Raw genomic sequence first — 13,561 nt, 5'->3', positions numbered from 1 at the left:
TGCATTTGTTTTGGTTTTGGGTGGGTTTGGTTCATGTTTAGTTCAGTTTCCTTGGTTTTCCTTAGTCTCTATGGTTTTTCATTGTTTGATTGATTGACTGGCACACCTGTAATTCATTGAGTTGATTGGTTTGGTCTTTGTATTTAAGTTTTATGTTTTTTTCAGTTCATTGTCTTCCTTTAGATAATCTTCCCGTTAGATATAATTGGATGTTATGATCTAGTTTTTTATTCCAAGTATCTTGTTATTTTGAGTTTTTGCTTTATTAAAGAATTGCTTTTATTTATTTTTTTGTGTTCAACCAGCCCAAATGTGTGAGTGTGTGTATTTACATGACCAAAGTGCACCTGCCCGGAGACAAACCTAAAGGGACTTTCCAGTGGGTACTCCTCAACAACGGTACCCCCTTCATCAACTGCCACCAGCCCAGCGATGCCTGAGCCCACTGCAGACCATGAGCCTGAGCCTGCCACGATAGAAGAGTCTGAGCCGAAGCCAGAACCATAGATGGCCCCGGAGCTTGAGCCAACAGCATCTGACCTGGTCTGACCAGGTGCATCAGCCAGGGACATTGCGTGTCCCTGTGGATCTACTGGTGACGTATGAGGGGATGACGTGAAGCCCTACTCCCTCAACAAGCACTGAAGAAGCACTGATCAACTTCGAGAGTGAGTGTTTCATGCCTGTTTTGCCGTGCACTGAGCCTGTAGTCACGGCACTGAGTTCCGTGTTCATCCGTGTTCCCACACTGCCTCCCACTCCCATCTCCTCTGCCTGTTCTGAGTAAACCAAGAGAAAAATGCCTGCCTGTTCCAAGTCGGCTAAGAGGGCCAGTCCTGAGTTTCCTGTCTGTTCTGCGTCGGCCAAGAAGGCTGTTCCTGAGTTCTATGCCTGTCCTGTACCGGCCAAGTTTGGTCACACTGCTGCTGTTGTTGTTCCATGTTTTTCCACTAACTGCTAGACCGGAGATGGCTACAAAAGTGTGTTCCTCTGATGTGAAGGTAAACACAATTTCACACCACAATTCGGACGTGCCTTGATGCCTTCCTACCTTGAAATGTGTCCTGTCCTCTGAAGGCATTTCTTTTGGTAAATGTGAAACTGCTGATCACTAAGCTGATTGGTTTTTGTCATCCTCAGTGTGAGATATCACACCCCTGTTAAATCCTGCTGGTTTTTGTGATGTAAAAAGCAAAACAAAGATAAATTATATCAGAACTTTTGCATGCTAACTGCATAAGTGCCACACCCCTGAACAAGTACTTAGTTGAAACACCCCTTATACCCTTTGATTTTATTACAGCACTCAGTCTGTTTGGATAGGAGTCTATCAGCTTGGCACATCTTGCCTTGTAAATATTTTCCCACTGTTCTTTGCAAAAATGTTCTAGAGCTGTTGAATTGTGAGGGCATCTCCTGTGCATGGCCCTCTTCAGAAGAACCATGAATATGCCAGGCAAATCTTTAAGAACAGTTGAGATTTATTTGGAGTTCATCAGAGTCACTTTAGGTGAAAAGAGCTTCATTATTTCACATAAGCTTGATGATTAATTAATTCTGAAGACATTCACATACCCAATTATAAAAGGATACTTATGAAGTTAGGTTATTTTAAGTTTTTTTCTTTTTTTCTCTGAAATGTGTCACTTTGGTTTTCGGTGGCATTGTTGTAACTTTTAAATGATATGATTAATCTTTGTTTCTTTTTTACAACACATAGGGGTTTGTATACTTTTTAATATATCTTCTTTTAATATATCTATATCTTAATATATCTAGTTTGTGTGCTCATATAAACTTGGCATAAGTGGTAAACAGATTTGGCTTGCTGTCTGCTATAGAGGGGCTCAAAGAGGATATTCTACTCGAACTCCAATTTTTTTTTTTTGGCTTTGTGTTTTTTTGTAAGTCTTGTCTTTCATATTCTGTGTTCCTGGGTTGGTGTTTCCATAGGAACACTCATTGTTCAGCTCACAGGCTGTCACCTGTTACTCATTACCTGCTCCCTATATATACTTTTTATACGTTTTATACGTACAGTGCTCAGCGTAAATGAGTACACCCCCTTTGAAAAGTAACATTTTAAACAATATCTCAATGAACACAAAAACAATTTCCAAAATGTTGACAAGACTAAGTTTAATATAACATCTGTTTAACTTATAACATGAAAGTAAGGTTAATAATATAACTTAGATTACACATTTTTCAGTTTTACTCAAATTAGGGTGATGCAAAAATGAGTACACCCCACAACAAAAACTACTACATCTAGTACTTTGTATGGCCTCCATGATTTTTAATGACAGCACCAAGTCTTCTAGGCATGGAATGAACAAGTTGGCGACATTTTGCAACATCTATCTTTTTCCATTCTTCAAGAATGACCTTTTAGAGACTGGATGCTGGATGGAGAGTGATGCTCAACTGTTCGATTGGGTTCAGATCAGGAGCCACTGAATCACTTTCACCCTGTTCTTCTTCAGAAATCCAACAGTGGCCTTAGATGTGTGTTTAGGATCATTGCCATGTTGGAAAAGTGCACGACGACCAAAGGCACAGAGTGATGGTAGCATCTTCTCTTTCAGTATAGAGCAGTACATCTGTGAATTCATGATGCCATCAATGAAATGCAGCTCCCCGACACCAGCAGCACTCATGCAGCCCCACATAAGGACACTGCCACCACCATGTTTCACTGTAGGCACCATGCATTTTTCTTTGTATCCTCACCTTTGCGACACAATACAGTTTTGAAGCCATCAGTTCCAAAAACATTAATCTTGGTCTCATCACTCCAGAGTATAGAGTCCCAGTAGTCTTCATCTTTGTCAGCATGGGCCCTGGCAAACTCTAGGTGGGCTTTTTTGTGCCTGGGCTTTAGGAGAGGCTTCTTTTGTGGACGGCACCCACGCATGCCATTCCTCTGCAGTGTATGCCGTATTGTGTCATGGGAAATAGTCACCCCAGTTTGGTTTTCTATTTCTTTAGATAACTGCAGTGAACTTGGATGCCGATTTTCTTCAACTCTTCTCATCAGAAGACGCTCCTGTCGAGGTGTTAACTTCCGTGGATGACCTGGACGTCTCTGTGAGATGGTTGCAGTTTCATCTTTTTTTAAATTTTTGTACCACTTTTGCTACAGTATTCTGACTGATAAGTAAAGCTTTGCTGATCTTCTTGTAGCCTTCACCTTTCTGGTGTAAAGAAATTATTTTCTTTCTCAGGACTTGTGACATTTCTCTTCCATGTGGTGCCATTGCTGACAGCATGAAATGGGAAGGGGTTTTAACACCCTTTTATAGTCAACTGTCTGCTGGACACCTGTGTAATGAATAATTAGACTCACCTGTGGTTGAATTCTTGTTAAATTAGACATCTGTAGTCTAAAATGTAGCTTTGCTCCAGAGACTTTCAGTGGGGTGTACTCATTTTTGCATCACCCTAATTTGAGTAAAACTGAAAATTTTGTTCTCTAAGTTATATTATAAACCTTAATTTCATGTTATAAGTTAAACAGATGTTATATAAAACTTAGTCTTGTCAGCATTTTGGAAATTGTTTTTGTGTTCATTGAGATATTGTTTAAAATTTTACTTTTCAAAGGGGGTGTACTCATTTACACTGAGCACTGTATATATACGTTTTTCTTTTTCTTTTTTTTGCCTTTTGGACTTACCTGTTTTTTGGATTCTTCAGTGGACTCTGCACTCTCAGAAAAAAAGGTACAAAAGCTGTCACTGGGGCGGTACCTTTACAAAAGGTACACTTTTGTTCCTTTTGGGTACTAATAAGCACCTTTTAGGTACAAAAGTGTACCTTTTGAAAAGGTACCACCCCAGTGACAGCTTTTGTACCTTTTTTTTCTCTGAGAGTGTGGCTCCAGCACCTTTCTGCAAATGGACTACTTGCACTGAGCCTTGTGACGCACATCTGGTTTGAAATAATATTGCTTAGTTATTTCCGATTGCTTCTCAATACTCAAATTGATGCTTCCTCATTTCCTCGCTCCTACATCTTCCAACCTGTGAGCTGGAAACCGATTGAACTCAGCCATCTTGAAGGACATCTCAATTCTCTAATTGCACCGTGAGGTGGTGAGGAACAAGGGCTGCAACCGAAAACCCAGGCAGCTGACTTGTTGCCTCGCTGGCTTGGCAATGACAGACTTCTAAGGCAGCGTAACAGTTTAATGATCTACAGCAAGCTAGAAATGACATCACAAGCAGAAAATGTTGGTTAAAAACGTACATTTACACACAAACTGCCCAGCAAACGCAACTTTCGGATGCCATCTGTATTTAGCTCAAACTCTCACAGAATGGAATGCACAGGGTTGTGGGATATCAAAGACAGCGAAGGATACATATATGCTGCCTTCAAAAATCGATCAGATGAAGGTATCTCAGGAAACAGGAAGTGAAGCCTAATAGCCTAATAGCATTGCAATAACAATATAATATGTAACGGCAAAGCTTACTGTGGCTTCATAAGTTAATTAAAAACATCAAAAAGCAAAACACACCTGATGCACATTCTTTATTCTTCATTTTCTATAAGTAGATTACAAAAACCTTGCTGTATATTTGTGTAGTAAATGAAGAGAAGTTACACCGCCATCTTGCTCCGACGAAAGTGACTTGAAATCACCTGACGTCGTAAACACAACTTCCCACCTGATATTTACGAACTTTCCTGGAGGACTTGAACGCAACTCGGACGTGCCTTGATGCCTTCCTACCTTGAAATGTGTCCTGTCCTCCGAAGGCAGCATTTTCCATTTTTCAGACGCAGCCAATGAGTAAGGAAGCTTCCTGAGGAGTCATGAGCGAGGATACACAGGATACTTTTGCAGTTTGAATAAACTTTACATCTCACATATTTCAATAGGGAATCTTGCTTTATTAATATTTATAATGATTATTTTTAAATAACCAAACTAAATAAACACAAAATAAACAAATCGTCACACTGTGGGCATAGCCAGTTCTGTTCGAATTGAATTTAACCGATACTGTTGATTAGTCCACAAAAAGTAGTGTTATGTCGCTCTGTAGGTAAATAGCTTGCAGTCAGCTGCCGCAGGGTGGCGACAGAGAACACTGTACTTTCGAATGTAAATTAGATATGTCGTCACAGCATACGTATCTCTGTAAACATGGCGGAAATTCAGATTCGTCAACGTGGGGAGGAAGAAAGGCGCTGTGTTCAGAATGAAGCAATGTGAGTTAAGGAATGAAGCGGTAGGGATGGCGGACCAAACGTTAACGGTACTCTTCAAACTTTCAGCCGCGTTTTTTTATGGAATCAGCTCTTTCCTTATAGTTGTACTAAACAAGAGCGTCCTGACTAATTACAGGTAAGAGGACTTTTTTACTAGAGTTACATATGCTGTATTTTACAAAGTGACTTGTCTCTAGATGCAGAATACTTGGGATAGTTGGCAACTTCAGTATCAGTCTGGTACAGAAGGACGCCGTTTTTCCGTGTGCTTATTTGGACATTCAGGTGTGAGACTGAGGTTTTTTTTTCTCAAAACAAAAAGTGCAATATTATTACTATAAATTGTGGGACATAATTAATACCGGTTTAACCGTTAGGCGCGTATCATTAATTGTAATACCATACTATTCTTTAAAGTACCTTCTCTGTGATTTTGCCAAGTAAGACATGTTCCTGGATCAACATATTTAGTTTATCCTAGAACAACATTCCTGTCCGAAAACAGTCCTTACCCTATCCGTACCTCTGAACCTAACCCCAACAATAACTTATCCCTAAAATCAGAGGGAAACGATAACACTGATGTAGCACTTAATCCTGGAAGAGGCAGGACATAAATTTGACATAAACTGTAAACTTGTCACTCAAATCTAATTTGTTGATCGGAATGTTGTTCCAGGATCGACAAAGATGTTGATCCAAGAACATGTTTTTGGAAAAATCACGTTTAACCACAACATTTTGGCTTGTGAGCCAACTACCTGGCTAGAATAAATTAAGAGGCTGATAGATAGCACAGAATTTGTCTTTGCCTTTAAAAAAAAAAAAAAAAAACGTAAGTTGCAAAACGGTGAATAAATTGTAGAATAAACATGTAATTAAGTATGGACTAAAGTGAGTCATTGACGGAGAATAATATTTCACAGTCAATAGTTCACGCCTGCATTGCATATGATGGTTCATTTTTGTAATATCAATCAAAAGTAGTAATAATGTTACTTTTACATAAAATTTTTTTTAAAAAAACCCTCTATGCCTTCAGTCTTTGCTAAAAAAAAAAGTCTTTCTGAACAGGTTCCCCTCTTCAATATGTGTTGGCATTGGGCAGGTGAGTTTCCTTTTCTTATATAAAAGTTTTTTCTCGCTTGTCATACTTTGGACTTTATACATTAACAAAGCAGAGCGGCATTTAAATAGTATGACTTTCCTCTGCAGATGTTGGCAACAGTTGTTGTGTTACGGGTGGGAAAGGCCCTCCGGGTGATCACCTTCCCTGAGTTTGATGGTAGCATACCAAAAAAGGTGAGGAGTGCTAGCTCATTAAACTTCTGCATGTTATCACGTGTTTTTCCCCCCAAAGAACACATGTTTATTCTAGGACAACTGTGCAAGTCTTATTTGTTGACATTGGAAAAGATACCCACATGGGACTGTAAGACAATGCTGCTTTGTAAGTGTTGTTCTCATCTTGCTTGTTGGTATGTTTGCTCAATATCTAGCTTCTTGTAATTGCAGACGTTTCCGCTACCTCTTCTATATGTAGGAAATCAAATAACGGGACTCTTTGGAACAAAAAGACTTAAGTATGATACAGTACATAACAGCTTTAAATATTACATAAAGATCATTAATACATGTCTGCCTTATTTTTTGTGCGTTATACATTAGATATATTTTTAATTTGTTTTTCTTTCCTTCAGTCTGCCAATGTTTACAGTATTGAGGAGGTTTTCTATTCTCTTTACAATGCTGGCGGAGGGTTTCTTGTTAAAGTAAGTAAAAGTTCACCATTTTACTATTGAAATGTTTCTGATAGTTTACATCTAATTAATTAGCATTGGTTATGATGATAAAAATATCAGTGATAATGTCCCTTATTACAGGAAGAAATTCTCTCGGCCAATTCAGCTGACAGTATTTACTATGATTCTAGGGGCCTTTGTAGCTGCAAGGTAATTTTTTTCTTTCTTTCCACAGTGACCCATTGTTTGATTAATAGAATTCAGCCTTATCTTGGTTGCTTTTCCTTGAAGTACATGCCTATTATTCACTGCTTTACAGAGGAAAGTTAATGTTTGCCAGAACAACACACAAGTTAATTATACATCAATATTGTTATGTATGAGGGGAAGGCTGCAACCATGTCTGTGCACATTTAGTAACAAATATTTTTTCCAAGTCTTTGAGTGCCCTTATATTTTTTTTGTGCAGTGCTGACTTGGCTTTTGACCTGCAAGGGTACGTGTTCATTTTAATGAACGATGTCTTAACTGCTGCCAATGGAGCTTTTGTGAAACAGAAACTTGACTCTAAGGTAAGAAAGGCAACACATTCATGATCAAGATTACAGAAAGAACTTAAGCTCTCCCTGAAGCAGCAGCAGCTGTTCTCTATAGTCGTTAATTGAGAAATATTGCGCTCCTGTGCTTGCACAAAATTTAGCAACTCATACACTGCAATATCTGAATGATCTTGATTTTAACCCTAAATTTTCTGAATTGCTATTTGTTCTTAATGTCATGAAATAATTCACTGCATAAATGGTCTTGTTTTGTTAATAGTTTTTGAGGATAAGGGTATGTCTCACAACCTGTCCATGCCGACATCTGCCTAATTTGGTGCTCTCCATGTGACACAGGAATTAGGAAGCATTTTGTCCTTCTCTTTAAGAGTTAATAAGCCTATTTCTCTTGCTATCCTAACTGCAATCCTATCGGAACAGACCTACAACCCATTTTGGATTTTAAACCACCTGTTGAGAACTACTGTTTTACATCATTGTTTTTGTGTTGAGTGCTTTATCATCTTCAACCAAGCAAAACAAGTTCACATGTTTTAACGTTTTAAGTACATCAATATATTTGGTAGTAGATATGCCTATGCTTGAACTTGTTGAAACAGAGATTGCTTGGCAACCTGAGCAGTGTTTATTGCATTACCCCACTGACTTGGACTGAAAAAAGAAGTCATGTGTGTTCTATTTGAGACCTCCAGATGAAGAGCTAGTAGTTTTATGACTGTTAGTTTTCATTGAAGAATGTGGACTACATATAAAGATTTATCTAGAGCACTGACAACTTGAACAAGGAAGTCAATGTTTTACAACCTGTTAAAGCTTATGCTCAGTTCTTGAAAAAAGACCTGAGGCTCTCTACAGCTGTTTACACACCATCTGGTTCTCTTTTGGCAAAAGAGCAGCTAGAGAAGAGGGAATCATGACATGGCATTACTGTACCTGATTTGTCTGTCTCTTGTTTTTTTTCTTGTTGTCTTTTTGTTCTATAGGAGCTGGGGAAGTATGGCCTGCTCTATTACAATGCTTTATTTATGATACTTCCAACCCTGCTTTTAGCACATGTCACAGGAGATATGGACAAGGTAAGTTCCCATCATATCAGTTATATCTTTTGTAGGTTTTTTTTTTTGCAGTTTATTTAATGTTTGTCCATTTAAATAAATAAATAAATATATATATATATATATAATTTTTTTTTTCTTTTTTTTTTTTCTCTAGCGATGGCCTTTGTGGCTATTGCTTTATTAATAAAATGTTTCTTGTTCTTGAAATAGTTGCACACATACTGTAGGTAGTTTGGTCATGCTCAGTTATATATAAGATATTGTTACGACATACCAGACCTTAAATAACCTCTAGTCACTCCTAAGAGTCCGTCTCTCAACAAGACCTTATACCCGTAGATGATCTGGCAACCACGAACACACCATCTGCTCAGCTGCAGTGAGCTCACATTGCCAGGGAACACACACCATTAGCTGTTTGGAACGACTGTGCATGCTTGTCATAAATTCTTTTGAAATTATATCAAGCTGACTGACATAAATTTCAGCATGTCTATTCCTGCCTGAACTCCTTTCCTGTGAAGAAATTTCTTAAAGTCAAAAAGTGTGCTTTTTGAATAAGCAGTGTGAGCACAAGGCTCAGTTGTTTGGGAGGTTAGGATGACAGGGCCCTGCTCCATGAATGCCTCATTTTATTTAGCTCAGTTTGTTCACAAGGAGGCCCCAGTTTATTTGGCAGGCACTGCTTCAGGAAGGAGAGAGGACAGGAGGCAGTGTGTCTCATGCACAAAGCCACCATTATACCAGTCAGCGTAACTATCAGATTGAATGTAGTAGCTTATGAAGTTATTCTTTCTTTATAGGTGAGTTCTTCACCTGTTTTAAGATGGGTTGAGTAGATTTGTTGTTTTTCATCCACTATCGGAATACATTTTTTGCAGTTTTCATTAAAAAAAAAAAAAAGGCGGTTAATGTGGGAAGTCTTCTTTGTTGGTCTGTAAAATGTAATGATTAACTAAGGTAATTACTCTGTTTTTATGGTGTCATATTATTTCTTGCATCACTAAATGTCTTTCCCCCTTCCTCCTTAGGCTTTTGATTATGAAGGCTGGTCAGATATGCTTTTTATAAGTCAGTTTATTCTCTCTTGTATAATGGGGTAAGTTGAAATAAAAACCTTTGTATTTTGTAAATAGTGGGGCTGTCAAATGTAATGCGTTAATGCATACTATTTAAATATATTTAAAGGGGTAGTTCACCCAAAAATGAAAATTCTGTCATCATTTACTCACCCTCAAGTTGTTCCAAACCTGTATACATTTCTTTGTTCTGCTGAACACAATGGAAGATATTTGGAAGAATGTTTGTAACCAAGCAGATCTCAACCCACATTGACTACCATAGTAGGAAAAAAAATACAATGGTAGTCAATGGGGGCGGGGGCGAGATCTGCTTGGTTACATTCTTCCAAATATCTTCCTTTGTGTACAGCAGAACAAAGAAATTTATGCAGGTTTGGAACAACTTGGGGAGTAAATGATGACAGAATTTTCATTTTTGGGTGAACTATCCCTTTAATGTCTTTTATGCATTTTTGACATAACTATTTCAATCAGTTCAGTGTGATTATTTATAAACTGAAAAACTGTATAAAAACAGAAAACCAAAACTGTTACTAAAAACTGTCAGTAAAATGGTAAAAGTCATTTTCACTGTTTGTATGGTGTAATATAATTGCCATCAAACTTCAACAAATGAAATGTCACCAAAAAATTAAACCCCATCATTAATAGAAATGCAAACACCAGCGGGCGACAGCAGGTTGCTGTTGTTATAGATATAATTTTACGTTGATATTGTGCTGAGGAAATTATTTTATTAATTCATTGCAGAATTGCTTAGAGCCCCCATATATTAATGAATTGACTAACAGTTAATGTTTTTTTGTGTGTGTATGTGCATAGTTTACTCTTGCATAATAAAATGAAGAATTAAGATGTGGTCACATTTACCGTTGTTCGGCAAATTTTTGTGGGCCAAATCCAGTCATTTCATTGGGAATCCTTGCGTTCGGGCGTTTCCTGTGAGTGTAAAAAATTTCCCACACACGTTAAAGGATTAGTTCACTTTCAAATAAAAATTAGCCTAAGCTTTACTCACCCTCAAGCCATCCTAGGTGTATATGACTTTCTTCTTTCTGATGAACACAATCGGAGGTATATTAATAAATATCCCTAATGCATCCGAGTGTGTGGAATATATTTATGATGGATCAATGTGGATGGAGACACTTCTTCAGCTCATACTGGTTTGGTTACGCATACTGCGATTATAAAGCTCGGATGCGTCAGGATATTTATTAATATTACTATGATTGTGTTAGTCAGAAAGAAGAAAGTCATATACACCTAGGATGGCTTGAGGTTGAGTAAAGCTTGGGCTAATTTTCATTTGAAAGTGAACTAATAATTTAAGCTAATGTTCAAGTTGGTCATACAAATTTGTTGCACTGACCAACAGAAATCTGCTTGATTAGCTGTGCTTCATACGTCGCTTTGCAATTGACAATTGAATTTTTTTGTCAGCAAAATTTCGCCAGTGTGACCGCACCTTTAGATTAATGATTTTAGCCATTCATCTTTCAACAACATTTATTCTCTCTTGTTTCTTCATTTACAGGTTCATTTTAATGTACTCTACTGTACTTTGCACTCAGTATAACTCTGCGCTAACTACTACCATTGTCGGCTGCCTAAAGGTAAGAATGTTTCTTAAACATAAGACACAGTTTGTCCTGCTTTTGCTATATTAATGAGTTTTCTCTCTCTGCAGAATATATTAGTGACATATATTGGAATGGTGTTTGGTGGGGATTACATTTTCTCATGGACTAACTTCATTGGTCTGAACATCAGGTATGAAGTGAACTTTTCCCAGAAGGAAACAGATGGGATGCATGGATTCATTGTGATGCTAATGATCTGTACTTGTCTTTTCAGTATTGCTGGCAGTCTGGTGTATTCCTACATTACCTTCACAGAAGAGCAGACCACCAAACAGAGCGAGAGTGCAAACAAACTAGAGGTCAAAGGGAAAGTGGCTGTATGACCAATGTTTGGACGCTCGTTTATGATGCTCAAAGCTGTGTCTGTGAGTTTTTGTATATTACTTTTTGTGATATGAAGAAGATATTGATTGTAAAAGCTACAGCAGGTACAGGCAGGACATTGTCTCAAATGAAAGAGCTTCAAACACGCTGGAATGTTTTGTTCCAGAGTAAATATTTGCCTGTTCATTTTCACTTCTGTGAAGAAGTGGTGTCCGTTGCAATTTAATGGAATGAACTGTTTTCTCTGGCCTGTTCGACACTTACCGTAGAATGGGAATGATGACTGTCATTATTGTTGAACACCTGTTGTATTGCCTATTGAAGAGTACTTTTAAAGATGTGTTTTAGTCAGCCAGGCTATTTATTTTTATGAAAGATTGTTTTATTGTTAGGATTGTAAATTGGGTTTTATTGTTGTGTAAAATGTTATTATCCTAGCTATGAAAAGGGAGTTATTTGAAACATTGTTTAAATAGTTATTTAACAGTTCTGGTACCCTCTTGAGTTTTATAGGAATGTTCCTTTTAAATCCTGAATGATATATGGATAGTGGGTGTTTGAGTGTATAAAATAAGGTTCATGTGTGCAACTTGAGTAGATATTCGATTTGAGTCTCTTGATAAGCTTTAAAGAAGAAAAATATTTTGTCAAGCGTTGTCAGTGTGACAGTGTTCAACTGGACAAATTCTTATTACTGCTTTTGTATTTTTTGTATTTGGGAATGGGATGCAGTAACTCCATTTGCTTGGTACTGATGGAATCATGGTTATTTATAAAAGCAAATGGTAGAGTAATTGCACTTTAACAATTTACAGCTTTTCTCAGTTGTCAGTGATTTAAAATGGGTATTAGTTTTTGCAAGTACATTGTAGTACAATGTTACAAAAACCTTTCAGTAATTTTATCTGTCTTTGTTAAACGTTGCTACCTTTGGGATGAATCAGAAAGAGAAATAATAATTTCTCATACATTTACTTACGTTTACTTATGTTTTGACCATCTGATAACATCACAGGTTTCTCAGTATTTTTTTTTTTTTTTGTGCTATACATGTTATACATCTGGATAAACTGATGTATTCTGCGGTTATTGAATGAATGTTTATTTTCATTTATGTATCCACTTTTTTGAGTACCTTGTTTGTCCATTGCTTTGAGATTCAAACTTTTATGGATAAAGTGCATTTTTGCGCTGTATTTTTATCCACTGACGTCTTCAAAGACATTGTTGCTGCAGATATATTTTGTTCAACTTGTACTTAAAATTGCTATTTTTTTTTCATGTTTTTATACAGTTCAAGATTTGTCAAATTCATGTCTGCAAATTCTCAGTGATTGTATCAGTGAGAACAAGAAGTGTATAACATTTAAATAAAACCAACTCAAAGAATCTGTGTCCTTTTAATTTCATTTTCTGATGTTAACCAAAATAAAATGATTTCATTCTGTAGCAATAAATGGTGTACTACTTTCCCTAGTTTAATTATATATGTTTTGTGTTGCATAAAATCAAGTTAATTTTCTATCAAATACAAATTAAACCACTTAAGATTGATATGGGGGTGGGGGGTGGGGAATCATGGCTGAAGTAAGAGTATAATTTATGTTGAAGAAAACAAAAGTCACTTGAAGTAATGTTGAATACAGAGTTTGTCAATTCAAAACCTGCTGTTGAAAAACATAAATTCATAAGAGAGCCCATGGCTTGAAAATGCTCATTCTTATCCAGTTTAGTTCTACAAACTGTCTCCTTATGGGATTTTAAGAAGCAAACAGCCATGATGTGACCTGATCCATGTAAAATAAAATATTGCCAGTGGTAAAAAGAAAAGCCAGTGATTCTTATGTGAGAGTAGATTATTATTATTTTTTTTTTTACTCCCAAAGTACTATTAAGTTGATAGGCAAACATTTTTCTTGAGGGGGAAAA

General features: G+C 37.0%; 1 protein-coding gene across 1 annotated transcript; it reads left to right on the top strand.

Moving 5' to 3' along the window:
• Positions 1 to 5,131: 5,131 nt before the first annotated feature.
• slc35d1a (solute carrier family 35 member D1a) lies at positions 5,132 to 13,021 on the top strand. The gene is made up of 12 exons (XM_051897289.1): positions 5,132 to 5,359; positions 6,298 to 6,331; positions 6,439 to 6,525; positions 6,739 to 6,806; positions 6,924 to 6,995; positions 7,107 to 7,175; positions 7,435 to 7,537; positions 8,509 to 8,601; positions 9,615 to 9,682; positions 11,203 to 11,281; positions 11,356 to 11,438; positions 11,523 to 13,021. Exons 1-12 carry the CDS (start codon positions 5,214 to 5,216, stop codon positions 11,629 to 11,631), a joined length of 1,011 nt encoding a protein of 336 aa, XP_051753249.1. The 5' UTR covers positions 5,132 to 5,213; the 3' UTR covers positions 11,632 to 13,021.
• The last annotated feature ends 540 nt before the right edge of the window (positions 13,022 to 13,561 follow it).

The sequence above is a fragment of the Ctenopharyngodon idella genome, chromosome 6 (assembly GCF_019924925.1).
Source record: "Ctenopharyngodon idella isolate HZGC_01 chromosome 6, HZGC01, whole genome shotgun sequence".
Classification (NCBI taxonomy): Eukaryota; Metazoa; Chordata; class Actinopteri; order Cypriniformes; family Xenocyprididae; genus Ctenopharyngodon; species Ctenopharyngodon idella.
This window is presented reverse-complemented; position numbering and strand designations above follow the sequence as displayed.